The 18,358-nt window shown below is 31.1% G+C and overlaps 1 protein-coding gene across 3 annotated transcripts in view; it reads left to right on the forward strand.

The window, feature by feature from the left end:
- botv (exostosin like glycosyltransferase 3) overlaps positions 1–17,971 on the forward strand; it is a 55,564-nt gene extending 37,593 nt beyond the window's left edge. For all 3 annotated transcript variants that reach the window (XM_035363710.2, XM_035363709.2, XM_035363711.2), the window contains exons 7-11: positions 82–236; positions 482–609; positions 3,345–3,489; positions 7,159–7,287; positions 9,642–17,971. In XM_035363710.2, coding sequence (XP_035219601.1) covers positions 82–236; positions 482–609; positions 3,345–3,489; positions 7,159–7,287; positions 9,642–9,851 — 767 coding nt within the window. In that variant the 3' untranslated portion in view covers positions 9,852–17,971. The remainder of the gene's footprint in view (positions 1–81; positions 237–481; positions 610–3,344; positions 3,490–7,158; positions 7,288–9,641) is intronic.
- The last annotated feature ends 387 nt before the right edge of the window (positions 17,972–18,358 follow it).

An 18,358-nucleotide genomic window follows, 5' to 3' on the forward strand; every position in this document is an offset into this window, starting at 1 on the left:
GATGCATATATGTATAAAGTAATTTTACTAATATTAAAATATTATTAATAGTTTTTTCACATTTTATTTTATATATTTCAGTTGTCATGCTGACGTATGAAAGGGAAGCTGTTCTGATAGATTCTCTTCAAAGATTGCGTGGATTACCATATTTGAACAAAGTAGTTGTAGTGTGGAACAGTGATCATCTTCCCTCATCAGATCTTCGATGGCCTGAAATTGGAGTTCCTATTCATGTAATGTAGTTTTGACGTATGCCAACTCCCTCCCCCATTTAAAAACATTATGCTTATTGTAAATAATATTTTTAATTTAATATATTTTATTCTTAATATTTCAAATTCAATAATATTTTGGGTATGAAAGGTTTTTGGTTTATTTTATATTTACATTATTCAGTTCATTAAACAGAAAAATCTGTATAATATTTTCATTTAAAGTAAAAATATATAAAATAATTGTTTTGTTTATTTCTATACAGGTTATAAAAGCAAAGAAAAATAGCTTGAATAACCGTTTTTTGCCTTATGACGCCGTAGAAACAGAGGCAGTTCTATCTGTAGACGATGATGCTCATTTGCGGCATGATGAAATTGTTTTTGGTTTTAGGTTAGATTTCTTTTAATTTTTCCCCCCTCTGACAGAAAAAAAAAATATTTTCTCTTTTATTTAGGTGTTATCCATAGTATAGTTGTAAAAGAAAAAAAAAATACTTCTTATCTTGAGAATTTAATGATAAGCTAATTGATATTCTTCGTTCTGTTTTAAAATAATAAACTCATGAGATTTAAAAGTTTTCCTTGTAATATTTATTTTTGCTTGTGATATTTTCTTGACTACATGTGGTTTATTTAACACTGAACATAACAAAATCATTCTATGCTTTATTATCACTGTGAAAACATGAGTAGCATTTATGCTTATGAAGGTTACCTATGTGTAATGACCAAAATTAAGATTACAAACACAAATAGTGTAACATCTGAAAAAAATAATTTGTTTATTGGAATGAAATTTTATACATAGTTGTCTAATGCCATGAGATAGTCAGTGGTAACATTGACAAAATAAACAGAGATTAAATATTTTGCAATATGCAAATGAAATCCCAAGCAGTCAAAACATACCACTTCATGTTTCCAGAGGAATATGACCACTCAACATAGCTTACAATATACCTTTTTATTGTATCCTCAACGTGATTGTTAATCATAACTTGTGGTAACAAATCCTATTAATTTAAAAATAAGGACTTTAACACCTGATATGATGCAGTACTTCTTTTTGTATAGGATTCCAAACATGCTGTATAGGATTTTAGTGACTTCACTGTTCACACCATATGATGAATATATCTTTCTCCAAAAAAATCATTAACCATTCGACTTTTGCATGACCTCACATTATTATCTTTATTTAAAAATTATCTCTACTAAATCCTTTCTAAAAACTCCAAAAAAGCCTTATTAAGATTCAGTGGCTTTATCTCTATAATGTTGGGAGTCACAGCACCTGTACTGAAGATTTAGTGGTATTGGTCATCAAACATAATGCTTCCTTATACAAAACATTTTATTCAATTAATTGACTTATCGTGGTAGAGATGGCATGTTCAAAAATATCATCCCCTTCCTATCGGGAATAAAGGTAAAAAATATTATTTTGTCAAAAGATCTTCTTTCTAATCCAAGGCTTCTTCAGAATTATTTTATTGACTGAAGACAGTTTACTTGGAAGCAGATAAAAGCATTCATTATAAAATAATGAAACATATTTTAATTTCACAGTGCATGTTATTACCTAAGTATACATAATGCACAGTTGAGAAATTATTGATTACATTTGTAGTCCATTTGTGCATTACTAGTTCTAAAATTTTCTGGTTTCGTTGCTCCCCGCATGCACAAATCACATGATGTGAATCATTTGGCGAAAGTTTCAACACAGTGTGTGCAGCATTGGGGGGGAGGCTTATACTGGGAGCCAACTGTTCTCTAGAGTGGTTTGTTTGATGGTAGAGAAAAGGAGTGAGAGACTTTCGGATGCATCACTTGAAGTGTGTTCCTTTAAGATTGAGATGGAACTGGATAGTTAGTATGATAGGATTATACTTCTGAGAGCATTTGGTGTTTTGATTTTCTACCTATTTCTTCCTTCCTGTGTACTAAATCTTGACTTATTGCTGAAGAGACATGGCTCTAATCTTTCTGTGCTCCAGAATATCACTGATCTCTAAACGAAAAGAGCATTCTCTGCTAGGTGTCTGTATACAGTTTTCCTAGATATTATTTTCCAGATATAGCAGCAAGATACTGAGAGAGTTCTGTAATTGTCATCACTCAATAGCATTGTGCATTTAATGCCATGTATTGAGCCTTTACTTGCATCATGATTCTTTAACAACCTTAACCAGGCCTTCTAGTAATAATTTACAAAGTGTGTAATTTCATGCCATAACCTGGGTACTATTATTCAAAACCTCCTAACCCTCAAACAACCTCTACTTCAAACTGGCCACTTCTAACCTCCCTATGCATCTTCATATCACTTCATCATTTTGATTGTAAGAGCTCATTTTAACTGAAATCAGTCAATTATGATTTTTCTTGAAAGAAGCATAGTTCTGTAGATGAATTTCAGATATCTGGAAATCAGCTGCCTTCACATTTTCTCAAAAAAGTATATCCGTTTAACATTTAAATTACCACTGGATGCTTATGTTACATGTACCATTCCTAAAATGGATGACTTCATGTTTTAAAATATTAGTGATACTTTTTCTGAGTTATAGCAAAAATTGTGTTATAACTTTAATTCTGGATATTATTTTGTATTTATATTGCTCAGAAAATTTTATGCACAGTTCCTTTTTCTTTAAAGTGAAGTTTTAAATTTTCTTTTATGTTACTCATATTATAAAAATGTTTATTTCTCTCTGATACAGAAATCAAATATATTAAATTGGTCAAGAATCTAATTTAAAATCTTAACTGGTTCTAAAATCTTAGTAGTTTCTAGCTCAAGTTTTTCAGTTTTGAGCTTATATGTGAAGAACATGGAAACTAATATCAGTTCATGTTTTATTTTTTATTTACAAATTAGGAGTATTTTTATAGGTATTGTTTGAGTGCAATTTTTTAAATGAATGCAGTATGCAGAAAGTAATTGTACCTTTTGGTAAAGTTATAGCTTATGATCTCAAGATTTAATTACTTTAATTTTATTACCAAAAAATATGAATGTAAGTTATTTGTTCTCTTTTAAAAATTTATGAACTTGAATCCAAGAAGTAATAATTATATGCTGTGATTGGACTTTTAATAATAATTTATTTGTCATTTTAGAGTTTGGAGGGAAGCTAGGGATCGTATTGTAGGTTTTCCTGGACGATACCATGCCTGGGATTCTCTGAATGGTGGATGGTTATACAACTCAAACTATTCTTGTGAATTGTCTATGGTTTTAACTGGAGCTGCTTTCTTTCACAAGGTTTATTTTGTTTTATATTTAATGATTTTATTTTCCATTTACTATTGAATGTTCAGTTGTAATTTTTGCTTTTACTGTGTTAACTTAGTATTTTCAAAAATATTTTTCTCATAATTTTTAATACACACTTGAACTTAAGCAAATTTACTTATTAGATCATATTGAAAATTTGTGTGTAAAGTTGAAATTCATAATGCAAGATTTTTTTTAAATTAATCCTTTTATTTTCTTTTGCAAATGTAATAAAGTGTGTATGAAGTATCTGAATTCAAGTTCTGTTTGATGTGAAACAGCTTATTTGATTTTACTACCATTCCTGATTAAATAAATTAAAAAAATAATTTTTTTATAATTTTCTGTTCTGCATTCATAATCATATTGGAGCCCATTAGTGTCCAATAAATACAATCAGTAAATATTTAGTGGTGTTTCTGAAATGCACTTTTTCCTTGGCTGCGATAACTTTCCATGATTTTTCCATTGTTTGTAATATATAAATATAAATCAATTTTCTTTTAGTTAGTCTTGCTTAAGGGACATATTTTCCTGTGACACATCTTTTATTGCATTTTATCCAGAAGTGTTTGGCATCCCTTGCTTGGCATCCCCTCCCATCTAACTTGCAGCATGTTTTAGAAAATTCTAAACATCTCCTGGTGTGAAGATGTATGCGTTCAAAACAGCTTTACATCAGAATTATCTTGAATAAATAAATGGTATCCAAAATAAAAATAATTAGTTTATACTGATTCTGGTATGATGACAGGACTAGGACCATTTAGATTAAGGTTATCTGATTATGGCAAAGCATTCGAGGGTCATCTGCCTTAGTGAAGGGATGCCTTTATGAGGGACTTTATATTCACATTGCACATGACCATTTTGCCTAGAATTAAGCCCAGGTCGAACCACTAGGTGTTCAGCAACATTACTGCTTGGCTGCTGGTGGGCCTGGGACAGTTCAAATTTTGGAATCAATATGAATAATTATTGCTTTAGTAGCATTCTAATGTTTTTTCTAAAAGAATCAATTCCATTGTGCATGCTTTTCATACATAGTGGTAATATATGTATATTTATGGACTACAAATCTTTTCTCCAAAACATCTATTAAAAGCATTTTAATAAATATATTTTTTGACTTTCTGAGAACCAACCTTAAACTCTCAGTTTTCCTCAAAAAATATGTAAAAAAATTAATCATTAACATTTTATATATAATATGGAAAGGAAGTTTTTAATCAGCAGTGGCAAATTTTCTAATGAAATCTCCAAAATAGTGCTGCATCACCAAAGAAAAGTTGAATTTATATATTTTCAATTTCCTGGTCACATTAATTTAGGAGTTAATTTTCTGTAACATACACTTTTAAATAAGCAAAAGTCTTAGTACTTAGAAATTTGAGCTAATAAATATGATGCAGTTTCTCCTTAGACAAAAATAGCCTCCTCCCCTTAGACCAGTGTTTCTTAAACTATGGGTTGTGAAAATTCAATTCCGTTGTTGAATTTAAAGGAACTGCATTCATAAGACTTTTCAGGAAATTACATTAATTGACAATAATGGGATTAGACTTGTAAAGATGTTACAATAATTGATGTTAATGAGATTATTTACCTGTTATATAACGTGCAAAAGAATTTGTAAAGCTATTTATCGATTCAAACCTAAAATATTAAAGTTTTCACAAAAATCCTTGATGTATTCTGGATCAGAATTAGAACTATATTTTTCATTATTTCTGAAATGGCATTAAATGTTCTTCCTTCATTCAGCACTATATGTTTTTAAAAAACTACTTTTCCAGCTTTAACACTAAGTAAAACCAAATGTCGTTCAATGTTAAAACATGCTGAAGGTGCTTTATGACCAGCAGTGTCAAATATCACTTTAATTTGTTATGCAGCAAAAAACGAGCACATTTTTCTCAGTAGAATTTTCTTTAATTTTTGTTTGCTTAAATCCTAAAATACTTTTTTTTATATGTATATTGTTTACCAAAGAAGTAAATTATTTACAGGAGGATATTTATTTTTATATCTTCATTTTGTTATGAAAAAACTCTCAGTGATTAAAAAAGGGGTTGTGATTGGAAAAAGTTTAAGAAGCCCTGCCCTGACCATCTTTGAGTACTTGATCATTATTCAGTAATTGAAAGCAGTCTTTTAAAGTTTTGCTTTAGTAAAAACGATTAATTTTTGTGAATTTTAGAATCCTTTTTTATTATCTGCATGCTAGAAAATGCATGTGATTGAGTAATTGAATTGTACGAGGGCCATCAAGGAAGTAGATTACGTTTCCGTCTGTGTCCGCTAGGGGCGGGGCTAGCGCGGCCATCTTGGGGTCAGAGCGTTGCGCAGCTCAGTCTGCATCTAGCCGTGCTAGTGAGAGGTTCGTGCTGTGCTCCGTTCAGATACTGTGACGGTTTGAAATGTCTGCGTTAATTGAAAATCCCGCGAGCTGCGCTCAGTAATAAGGTTTCTGACTGCAAAAAACTGTAAACCGATAGAAATCTATCGGCAGCTTCGTGAAGTGTATGGGGACAACATTATCACTGAAGGTGGAGTGCGTCAGTGGGTCATAAGATTTCAAAATGGCCGAACCAATGTTCACGACGAAGATCGAAGTGGGAGACCCAGCATAGTGACCGCCGAACTTCTCGAAAAAGTCGATGCTAAAGTCCGTGAAAATCGAAATTTCACAATAACGGAACTTTCTTTGAGTTTTCCACAAATTTCGCAAAGTTTGTTGCACGAAATCATCAGCGAAAAGCTTGGTTACCACAAGTTTTGTGCAAGATGGATTCCAAAAATCTTGACAGAGGACCACAAAAATCAGCGAATGGCTGCAGCGTTGAACTTTTTGGACGCTTACCATAGGGATGGTGACTCTTTACTCGATCGCATCGTTACTGGTGACGAAACATGGGTGAAACATGTGAACTGTGAAACGAAATTGCAATCAATGCAGTGGGGGCACACAAGTTCTCCCCAAAAACCCAAGAAATGCATGCAAACAATGTCGGCAAGGAAGATGATGGCGACTGTTTTTTGGGACAGAAAAGGTGTAATTTTGGTGGACTTCCTGGAAAGAGGCACTACAATAAACTCTCAAAGGTATTGCCAAACTCTCCAAAAACTCAGAAGAGCAATTCAAAACAAGCGCAGAGGAATGTTGAGCTCTAAGATCTTGTTGATTCACGACAACGCCCGGCCCCACACGGCAAATGTCACTCGTAAAGTTCTTGAATCTTTTAAGTGGGAGTTGTTTCCTCATCCGCCGTACAGTCCCGACCTGGCACCGAGCGACTTCCACCTATTCCCAGCAATGAAGAAGTGGCTGGCTATGCAGCGTTTTGATGACGACGCACAGCTGCAAGAAGAGGTAACGAAGTGGTTGAAGGCGCAGGCGGCCGAATTTTTCGACGAAGGAATTTCCAAGCTCGTACATCGCTACGATAAATGCCTTAATTTGTATGGTGACTATGTAGAAAAGTAGTATTTGAGTGTGGCTTTCATCTGTATATAATAAAATTTGTTTCCTATACTTTGTTTATTTTTTTATTCCAAAATGTAATCTACTTTCTGGATAGCCCTCGTACTTATCTTTGCCTTTTATTTTCCATTTTCTGGGGTTAATTAACTAATTACATATTTTTTTACTTATAGTATTACACTTATTTATACACTTACTCTATGCCTCAAGTGATTCGGGACAAAGTGGATGAATACATGAATTGTGAAGACATTGCAATGAATTTTCTTGTATCTCATGTCACTAGAAAACCACCTGTCAAGGTAAGTTGTTTTTTGTTTTCCAATTTTTCAGTTTCTGGTTTTTGAAATGAGTTAAAATTAACATATCATTAACAAGGACCATAGAGTCCATAAATTGTAATTTAGATTTACATTCTTACAATTTTTGTCCTTTACCTCTATATAAATACACACTAATAGTGCAAAATGGATTGGATGTGTTTTAAAGTGAATTTTTTGATAAATCTGAATAAATTACAATAATCTATTCAATAATTTTTGAAAATCTGAATAAGTTAGATTTACACATAAAAATTTAGAAAAGTATGTAAAAGGATACTTTCAAAAATTCATTGAATATTCATTCATCGAAAATTCATTGAACATGATATTTAATAAATAAACGTAACAGACAAAATGTTGAAAAAACTCCCCTTTGGACGTAATTTAAAATCTGAAACCCTTCAGATTTTTAATCCCCTGCCCACCCTTTTTTTTTTTAAGTTCTGGCATTTGATAAAAAGAAATGATAATAGAAATGATCTGCAAAATGTATTTATTATGAGGAAATTGAGAGTAAATAATCTTCTGTATGATTGTAACCTTAATAAAGCCCTTTTATTTTTTAAATCTCTTGAATAAGGGTTTTTTTTTTTTATCCTCCGTTAAAGCCGAAAGGAGTGTTAGACCCAAAATGCCATTAGTCTCAAAATGGCATTTTGCATTGTTTCACTTTCTACAGTGGCTCACTTTTCAAACTGGTGCCACCAAATATTATTGCTGTGTGTTTAAAGAAATTAAATAATGAAGAATCTGCATGAATGTTTCGTGCATTGTGAAAAAACAATGGTGCGTGTTTGGAAGCCCGAATGTTGAATTTCAAATTTGTTTTATTATACATTTTAATTTTTGTAAAACTTCAACCTATTTTTATTAACAAACTCAACTATTTCAAAGTGAGGAAAAAAAATATTATCTTCAGTGTGCGAGACTGTATATTGGAAATTCTAAAGATATGCTGTTTTGCTATTTTAAAATATTTTGTGATATTGCTGTTGAATTGAATTTTATGTGGTTTAAGTGTGAAGAACGTAATATTTAATAAATAAAGGTAACACACAAAACGTTTAAAACACGCCCTTTTGGGCATAATTTAAAATCTGAAAAGTTTCAGTTTTTTTATATATATATGACTATAACTTATTGAAATAGCAATGATAATAAATGAACTTCTGATTTACTGGCATAAAACTGAACATGAGTCTGTGCCACCCACCACCATGATTAATATAAATGCAGTTAAAAAAGCACAGGAAAAGAGAATAACCTACATTAAAATTAACAAAAAAAATGGTTATTGATAATTCATAAATTGAATCAGTATACAAAACAAAAAGAAATCCCTGTGAGTAAAAAAAAAGTAAATAGTATTAAGAAATGAAGAAATTACGTTATAAATGGCATTAACCTTTTCAGGATGGGTGTCCCATATATGCATTCCCTAAGAACATCTCTTACAGCCGGGCATCCCATCCACGCATCACTAGAGATTCCATTCAGAGGACGGGTGATGCGTATATGCATTTTAAGCTGGAACGTTTTTCTGAAGGCCACTAGATGGCATCCTATGTCCATTACTTTTGAAATGAACACAGTTTAAGATTCCTGACCTTGAGTTTATATATTCTGTTTGACTTTGTTATTTTACTCTTCAACTGTTGCGAGGGTGTGGGGGAGGGAAAGCATAAACAGAGGTGGGCTCTTTAAATCACCATGTACTAATATAAAATATTCGCGTGTCTATTTACCATATTCAGTCTTCATTTTAAATTTTGTTACTTTTTACTGTAAATAGTCTTTAATGTGTTGTTTTATTAATTTTAAATTTTATTGATGAATTTTATCAATTAAAACTTTGGAATAATTTGAATAGCGCTTCCAAAAATTATTTTACAAGATAAGCAATTTTTTAATTATATTTTCATGTAAAATAAAGAAAAAAAGGCTATTGTGCTAATTTAAACATATATAAGAACTCAAGTAATAATCTAAAATGATACCAAAAATTAGGATGTTCTGATTTATTTTTATAAAATTAGGCTTAGCGATGCAAAACCTCCGCCCTGTACGGTGACTGTCTTGGATTCCTTTCTATCCCGCACGAGCATCTTAAACAAAGGTGCGCCATCGCGAAAGGGTTAAAGAACAGTATGGACAAGAAAATTTAAACAATGCCATTGCATCATTGGGTTAAAAAATGTCAATAGTAGTTTTTTAATTTTTCCACAACAAAAAAATTTAATTTTTGACATGGAGCTATTTAATTCACAACCCAGTTAATTGGAAATTGACTATGTTGATATTCATAGTTTAATTTAAAATTTTTATTGATGTAGGTAACATCAAGGTGGACTTTCCGATGTCCTGGTTGTCCGGTCTCTCTCTCTGAAGAGGATTCACATTTCCAAGAAAGACACAAATGTATTGATCATTTTGCTCAGGTTTATGGTTACATGCCTCTATTAAACACCCAATTTAGAGCTGACTCTGTCCTTTTTAAGACTAGAATTCCCCATGATAAACAAAAATGTTTTAAATTTATCTAATTTTTGTTAAGTTTCGTTTGAATCATGTTGCGGAATTTTTTACATATTACTATGAATATTTTGCAAAAGCATTTCATTTCTCAAGTTTTACCTCCAGTATGCAAGATCTTAATTATGTTTTGTACTCTTATCTAAGATTTCTTTTTTTGTTTAAACAAAGTACAAGAGTTATATTGTTTTCCATTATCATATGTTCTGAATGTTTACTGTATAGTCTTAGCTTGAATTTACGTTTTTGGTTTCTGTATTTTAATCAGATTTTTAGAATAATGTTTCAGAATCATATTTTGAATATTTTTTCATTTAAATTCTTAACTATCCCCCCCTTCTGAGAAAATTCATGAAGGTATTCTAAAGCAGTTATCCTCTGACTGCTTTGCCATAATAAATATCGTAACTTAATTGTTTTTATATTTAAAAAAAATATTATATCTGAATTTGATATCAGTGCCATTTAACTATAATGATATCTTCATTAAATTATGGATGCTGCTTTATTATGTTTTGTTAATTTTTAGTGAAGATAATTTGTTAAACTTTTATTGTTTTATGTATTTATAAGTTGCCATTCTTTGAGTGTTGATATGGTTTCCTTAATTTTCATCTTTATTATATGAAATTAGACAAATCTTATCTATTACTGTACAGGTATCTCCCTCATAACATGGTAGAAAGATTCCTAAATGTACCATGTTTGTGTGAAACGATGTTATACAAGACTTAACAATTAATATAAAATGAAGGAATGCATTCTGAAAACTTTTTGAAAACAAAATACTTTTTTAATGACTCTCTCTATTGCCTCATTTAAATTTAGACTTTTTTGCAATGTGAGTTGTAATTTTTTTCTCCATTTAACAAATGATTCAAAACTTACATTTTCATCTCGAAAGAAATAAACTTTCTTTTAAATGTTGTTTCATACTTTCAAACATACTTTGGGACTGAAGTATAATTTTGCAATAATTATTCTTATAAATAACAAGGATTATTGCCGATGGATACCCAAAATGCTTTTTGTTAAGTTTATTCCAAAATTGTAGTTATGCATATTATGCAGTCTCCCAACAGAACATTTGAAGCACAAGATACATACTGTGTAAATGATGGCCTTGACCCAGTTTCAAAAGAATTTTGACCTGAAAAAATGTGAGTATTCCTGGAATTTGTTTTTGTGTGTATAAATAGTAAGGTTATTTTTGTGTACTACATGCGCAAGCCGTAGTAACATACTATACCTTCACATGTTAATTTTGTAAATGTTTAGAATAAAAATGTTGTTATCGAATAACTATTGAATAACTTACATAGATAAAGTGTTTTAAGAGGGTCTGCATACATTCATTAATGTTCTAGAATAAAAAACTATGTTATCATGCTATATACAAGGCTTTCTACAAATTTCTTATTATGAGCAAAACTGTGTTATAAGAGCGATGCCTGTATTTAATTGTCTAATTTATGCTATTATATTTTTCTGATAGTATAAATAGTTTTAATATGAATCATTACCTGAATTACTACTTGCACATCAGTATAAATCTGGTGCTATACTTCCTAATTCTTGTTGTATGCTAAACAGCAAAATAAGAAAATATACCATAGATTTGTAGATAAATCAGTTTTTTAATTAATATTATCTTTATTTCCATTCATATTATTAAAAGAATTTTGCCCTTTAAATAATATTACTTATTTATTTCTTAATATATTTCTTATTCTTTAAATGCAATTTATTTACATCTTTGTACATTATTCCTCACTTTCTTCTATTTATTTCTTTGTTCATTACTTAATCATAGTATTCTTTATTTATTTATTGTATTTAATTAAATAATTCTTATAAGTGCATTTTATTTTCCATTTTGATTAACATTTATTATGCTTCGGGATAGTGAAATAATGTAATTATATTTATTTTACACCATATTAAAAAAAAAGTATTGCAATTTTAAATCAAATGAAGTTCAAAAGTTTCAGCAACCTGCTTAGATGTGTGAGTGATAGGAAAAACATAATGTTAATTAAGACAACCAGTTCTAATGATAATACAATCAAAAATTATTTTAAAGTTTTTTTTGTATTAGTGCCATTGTTTAGTTCAAGTGTAAATATATTTCAATCCAAAATGGAGGAAAAAAGACTTAGAGCTTATCTATACTGCCTCTTGAAAGTTAAGCAATAAATATATTATGAATGAAAAATTCTTTAATGATCTGAATAAAACTTTTATAATAAATTAATGCAGTGATAGCATAATAATGCATAGCAGAAGAGTAAATTCTATGGGAAATTTAAATAACAGGAACCACTTGAGGAAAGTTGTTTTTTATCTTGAAATGGGCAAGAATTGCTCAAATATGAATAAACCATTTTTTTTCCTAAACAGAATTTATGTTATAGGAAACTCTACCTTTCTACAAATTATTTTTTTACATAGTCTCCTCCTTTATGATACATTTTTCAAAAGATTTTTGCAGCCTTTCATGTAGAATGAAGCTGGGTGGGTATCTAACCACTCATATACAAATGTTTCTAGTTCATCATCAAGCTCAAATTTCTTGTTCCCAAGTACTTCTTTGAAGGGTTTGAACATGTGGAAATTCAGTATAAAAAAACCATGGCTCTGAAGTAGACAATCAAATTTTAGCTTTCACAAGGTTTCTTTAACCTTTCCTCCTCCAATTTATGCTTGATCGGCCCAGTGGTAAAGTCACCAAGGTTTGAATCCCGCGAACAGGCTGTCTGCATGTGCGTTTTGCGGTTTTTCCCATGTGTAATGTGTATCCAAGCCAGTTGTCCTTAGAAAGTCTTCCACAAAGGCATCCCTTCCCTTAGGCAGATAGCTGTTGAGGCTTTGCTGTAATTTAATAAACCAAAGCAATTCATGCTTGCACACACTTTGATTCTGGGGTGTAATGATACACCCATGTCTCATCATAGTTGATGATTTTATTCAAAAACATTTCTGTTTCTTCTTCTTCAAAAGGAGTTAGAAACAATAAAGAAATACAAACTTGTGCAGCTTTTAAATCATCATTCAGTGAGGATGCTGGGAATGAGCTTTATCGGCAGCATGTTCACAGCATTGCTTGAAATCATTGCTAAAGGGTATTTTGCCTGAAATGAACTTGCAGTCTGCAGTAAGTTTTGCCAGGTTTTCTTTTCAGGCAACCAGGTTCATTCATGTATTTTGTGTGGCCCCTTGCTGCACAGAAACTATATACTTACTAACATACATGCTTTCTCTGGAATTCGAACCCATTCCAGATCCTTTGGTATGGCAGTCAGTGTAACTAACAAGTATCCCTTCTGGGCAGCCTTACTCTAGACGAGCGGCTCTCAACCTTTTGACTAACGTGTACCATCTAAACAAAAATTGAAAACCTTTAGTACCAACACTACAAAGTACTGCTACCACCACCACTCTTGAACAAAGCTCAAATCGCATAAATTTACGAGAGTTATAGAAAAAATTCAATTAGTATGTTGGGGTTCTAATTTTTGAATGTAATAGTTAAAAATAGTTTGCTTCTTTTGTACCACCTATTTTTCTCTTGCGTACCACCGGTTGAGAACCACTGCTGTAGGCAATCCAACATAATGATTTCAGCTGTCCTCACACCCTTCACTAGAAACACCCTTCCTAATGCTCAGCCAATAAAGGCTTATTTATATTTGATTGCCCTTCATATACAGGTTAATAACTGTGATTTGCTAGTTACAGATAAATGAGATTTTTGAGACTGACATTTTCATAAATGCAGATCTGATAAGCCTCTATATAAATTAGAAATTCAGATATAGATCTGACTACATACGTATACAAATTAAAAATACAGATCTGATTTTAAGCTGCCCATGGCAGCATGGAAATTAATGGAGGCTGGCTGCTAATTTGAAACCAAGGACTTGATTCAATCTCATTTATGTCTTGGCTGTGTGTGTATTGCTTTTCTCCTTCTTTGCAGGTTACCTTTTGTGATACATCTCTGATATCATTCATAGTCATGCAATTGCTAAAATACAGAACGATTTGGCCATTATTCCAAACAGATTCTCAATCAATAAATATTCTGCCTGTAGAGAACAGAAAAAGATCTGAGTTTAGAAGTTTAAAGATAATGTAATGAAATGTATAAACCCTTTTTCTGGAGTATTAAAACAATCCAATTTTCTAACTTCAATAGTTTGTGAGGGTCAAGTAATACAATTTGCCAATCCATACTACTGATTATATTTTATAAATGTATGTAGGGTTGTCCAAAGATTGAATAATTAAATCTGTCTTGAATGGTCCATCATAAATTTGTGCCAACCAGTGGCCTAGTAGAAAAGTTGCTGAACATTGGTAGTTCAGTCCGGGATTTGAATTCCATTACATGGGCATTTTTGTGGCTTTCCCCATGTGTAACATGTACATGAGCAAGTAAAATTACTGTGCAGGCTTCATGCAGAGAAAAATATTGATTGAAAAAAAATTTTTTAACAGCAAAATTAGTCAAATAACCAAATTCATTCATACCACTAATATTATCCAAACTTACCATTAATATATCTCTCTATCTCTTATCTTATCTCTTAAAATATATATAGGTACCATGTACAAATATTGCTAAAAAGGAGCAAGCAGATTTTCAAAGGTTTTAGATATCTGTTTGTAGAAATGCTAAAATTTATTCGTAAAAGTTTTTCATAGCATAATTAAAATTTTACAGACCTATTAATATCAAAGTTCCTCTTTCATAAAAGTAAACTGTTTAAATCATAAATTTTACTTTTGAGAATTATTTTGTATATTGCAGATCATTAGAAAGAAGCTTTTTATTAGGGATAAGAAATCACTGACTAATTTGAACTTCTCTTGTGTAAGAAAATGAACTATATATTTAAATTAACTCTATATTTCAATTAAAAGATGTTGCACAGCCAGATTGAGAAATGATGATTTGTTTAAATCATAAGCAGAAACGTGGCTGTGCAATTAATCTTTCACAAAATATTTGGACATAAATTCTTTTGAAAATTCTGTATAGTTGTTAACATATTTCTTTGCATATTTTCCCCCATTCTTTTACTAATATGATTGTTCAAAAATCGAGAGGGCAAAATTATGCGAATCATTTCATTTTCAGAGGGTATGTTTACAGTAAAAACATAACAAGTGGAAAGTAATCATTGATAAACTGCAGGTAATTATTGCAGTATTATTTCGTTAAAAGAAATATACATTCCAATAAGAATATGTAATAATATTATCATTACAATATTTAATAAAGTATTTTCATTTCTACTTTCCTATAACTTGAATCTTGTCCATTCTTATTGTTGTCTTTGCTGCTTCTTAGGCTTCAAGCCATCCATAAATAATCGGAGAAGTTGCATGTGCAACCAACCTGCCAAAATCACAGACTGAATGCCAGTTTATGTTTGCTTCATTGTCATGGGCTGGTTTTTATATTAGGTTGGCGTAAAGTGCAACAGGTAGAAAGGAAAGTTTTAGCGTGACATTTTCACGTAGTTTGTGAGGGTTTGCCTTTATTGTAAAATGAAAACAATCACTACATGGACAAATCCATTTTAAAATGTAAGGGAGCTCATTTCCTGAACACAAAGTATTGGAAAATTACGGAAAAGAGTTGAAAGGGCACTAAAAAAGCGTAAAATGACATTTAATATTTTTTTAATTTTCAGTCAATAATTCTGGCACTAAAAAACTAACTTGCATAGTGTCATTTCTTTGAATAAAATAATCATAATCAACAGGCGTAAGTACTTCTCCTTAATCTGGAATTGGAACGAGTCACTGGTGTTTTAAATGCATATTTGATTTCAGGATTTTATCATTCCTCATAATAATTAACTTAACTTTCTGGAAGATGTGAAGATTGTACTACCACTGATTATTATTCTAGTCTGTACAAAATAAATCAAAACTGTGTACTTTTTGCTGTGCTGTGTCATACTGATGTTCTGCAGATCAGTTTGTGTTCAAAATATCAGTTTTGAAACCTGATTGGCATAATCGTTTTAGTGTGTGTTGTATTAGTGACTGACTGAATCTAGCTGATAGACTTTTAAAAAATCAGTCTCAATTTAAACAGATCCCATATCTTTCAGTATTGTGTATTTTCTAAAATATCTTGCACTTACAGAACAGGTAGTCGTCTTTCTTGATTATTTGCATTTCAGGCATTTGAAAAAAATGTGGAAGTAGTGTGGCTAGCTTAATAACAAATTAAAACACTCTCAGTATAATATGGTAGTAACCTTGAAGAATATAGTGGAAGCTGACTGCTAGTCTGAACCCCTAGGTCTGGGTTCAGCTTTTGTGTGAGGCTTGATTGTTTGTATGCATCCTATCTCTACTTCATGTAGGTGTAATGCAAAACTGAATCCAAAAATCCAGATATCCAACATCTAGAATAATCTATTATCTGGACCACTAGCCAAAAAATAGTTAATTAAGTAGTTAAAATATTAAACCCTTCTTTATAATGTCGAGGAAGGGAGAATGTAACAACAAAAGGAAGCAGGTGTGCCGTAAATGTGATTTTTCTTCAGACTGATGTCACACTCAATGGCCAATGCACTGATTGATGTTTATTGATGTTGGTTTTCAGTCCTGTGGTGATTTGGGGGGAAGGCATGGCCAGTGCTGCAGATTTTTCTGTCTAGTGCAGTTTCTTCATTTCTTAAATTCTACCATCCCTAATTTTTGCTGCTTGGTGCACCATTAAATTCCAAAATTTTTTATCCCCTAAATTCTGACATCCGGTGCAGCTGTAGTAGTTGCACCTGCTCTGTTGCAATTGCCTGTGTAGGATTAGCTGATCTAAATGGTAAGTGAACAGGACCGGATATAGATTTGACGAGATCCTAAACTAATTGAAATATCGGGCCCTTTATGAGGGATATGAGACTTTTTTTTTTCTCCTTAATACAGGATATAGTGCAATTTTTGAAGGTTTCCTCAAGAACGTGGGGGCCCTAAGCTATAGCTTGTGCTGCTTATACGTAAATCCAGCACTGTAAGTGAAGCCCTGGCATTGCGATGTCTGTATGTCATCTTACTGATTTAAGCTAATGATTTTATAAGGTATTAATTACTCCTGCATTCGTGGTGTAGTGGTCTGCACGCTGAGCACATATTCCAGAGGTCCGTGGTTCGATTCTTGGTGAAGGTGTTGCTCATATTTCACTTCTCATGCCTCTAAAATATCTAATGTCTCTACAATCTAAAACTCAAAAATTTCCAGAATTACCATAGTCTCGACAATTCCAGATCTCGTACTTTGTACTGTATTGATCTGCTTCCCCACAGTACAACATAGGCAACATTTTTGGTAATTAATGGATAAACAGATCATGGGTTCAGTTATTTCCAACAGATGATGGAGAAGGAAGCATTAAAAAAAAAAAAAAAAGAAAGAAAGAAAAGTACAATTTTGATATTTTTGCTTCCTATTCAATTTCTTCTAAAGATTATTATATCATACTTTCTAAGTAAACACAAAATGAGGTAGGCACCAAAGATTTATTTTTTATAATGAACTAGTTCTTATAGCATTTTATTTTATACTAATTTAGTACTTTCTTAAATTCTTACATGTGTTACTTATTGAATTATTTATTTACATTATTGTGATACTCATTCAATTATGATGTGTTGCGTATTTCAATTTAATTGTTTTTCTGATTTTTATATTTGTTGCTTAACTTTTGATTATCAGTATATGTTCATTTTTAGTGTACTGTCCTGTGTTTATTGATGTTGTATGGGAGGAAGTATTATGTTTGATCTATATATAGTGAAACTTTCAGTGTTACTGTGAATGAAACTTCTGGTCATGTATTTTACTGTGTGGTTTGTGTGACTTGTACATTTGTAAATAGGGTTTTAGAAAGAATGCTCATTAGCATGTAATTTTAATCAAATGTCGAATGTTGTGATACATTTTTAGTGAGTACAGTCATTATCTAGTATTCTTCTATGTATTTTATTATAGTTATTTTTTATTTTTGTTAATTTTGAATCAGAAAATTTTGTTTTAAAATGTATTGCCAAATGTAACACTGATATACATTTTCGCCTTTAAGTAAAGGAAATTTTTTTATTATTTATTTTTATTTATTTTGCTTCTTTCCTTCTGTGTCTCTAGCTTTATCATCATCAGAATATCAGTTGTAAAATTGGTATACTTCACAGATAATGATTTTGTTCAGTTTAACAATCAACATTATCTTAAACATATCAGTAAATGAATTCCTGCTGTTATTTTTTTTTTCTTCAAAATGAAGTTATTTTTATAATATTTTAAGAAAATTACATGCATGTCGAAATATAAGTGGTACCTCAGTATATGTCATTATTTCATTCCAGAGCCTTGAATATGTACCAAATGAACTTTTCCAATGAGATATAAAGGAAATTTAATCAATCCATTCCAATAAAAAAAATCCTGTTATTATTTTAACACTGTTTAGTACTAAAATACAATTTCAGG

This window comes from Stegodyphus dumicola, chromosome 3, assembly GCF_044657685.1.
Source record: "Stegodyphus dumicola isolate Sdum_Otavi_A_Nest chromosome 3, ASM4465768v1".
Classification (NCBI taxonomy): domain Eukaryota; kingdom Metazoa; phylum Arthropoda; class Arachnida; order Araneae; family Eresidae; genus Stegodyphus; species Stegodyphus dumicola.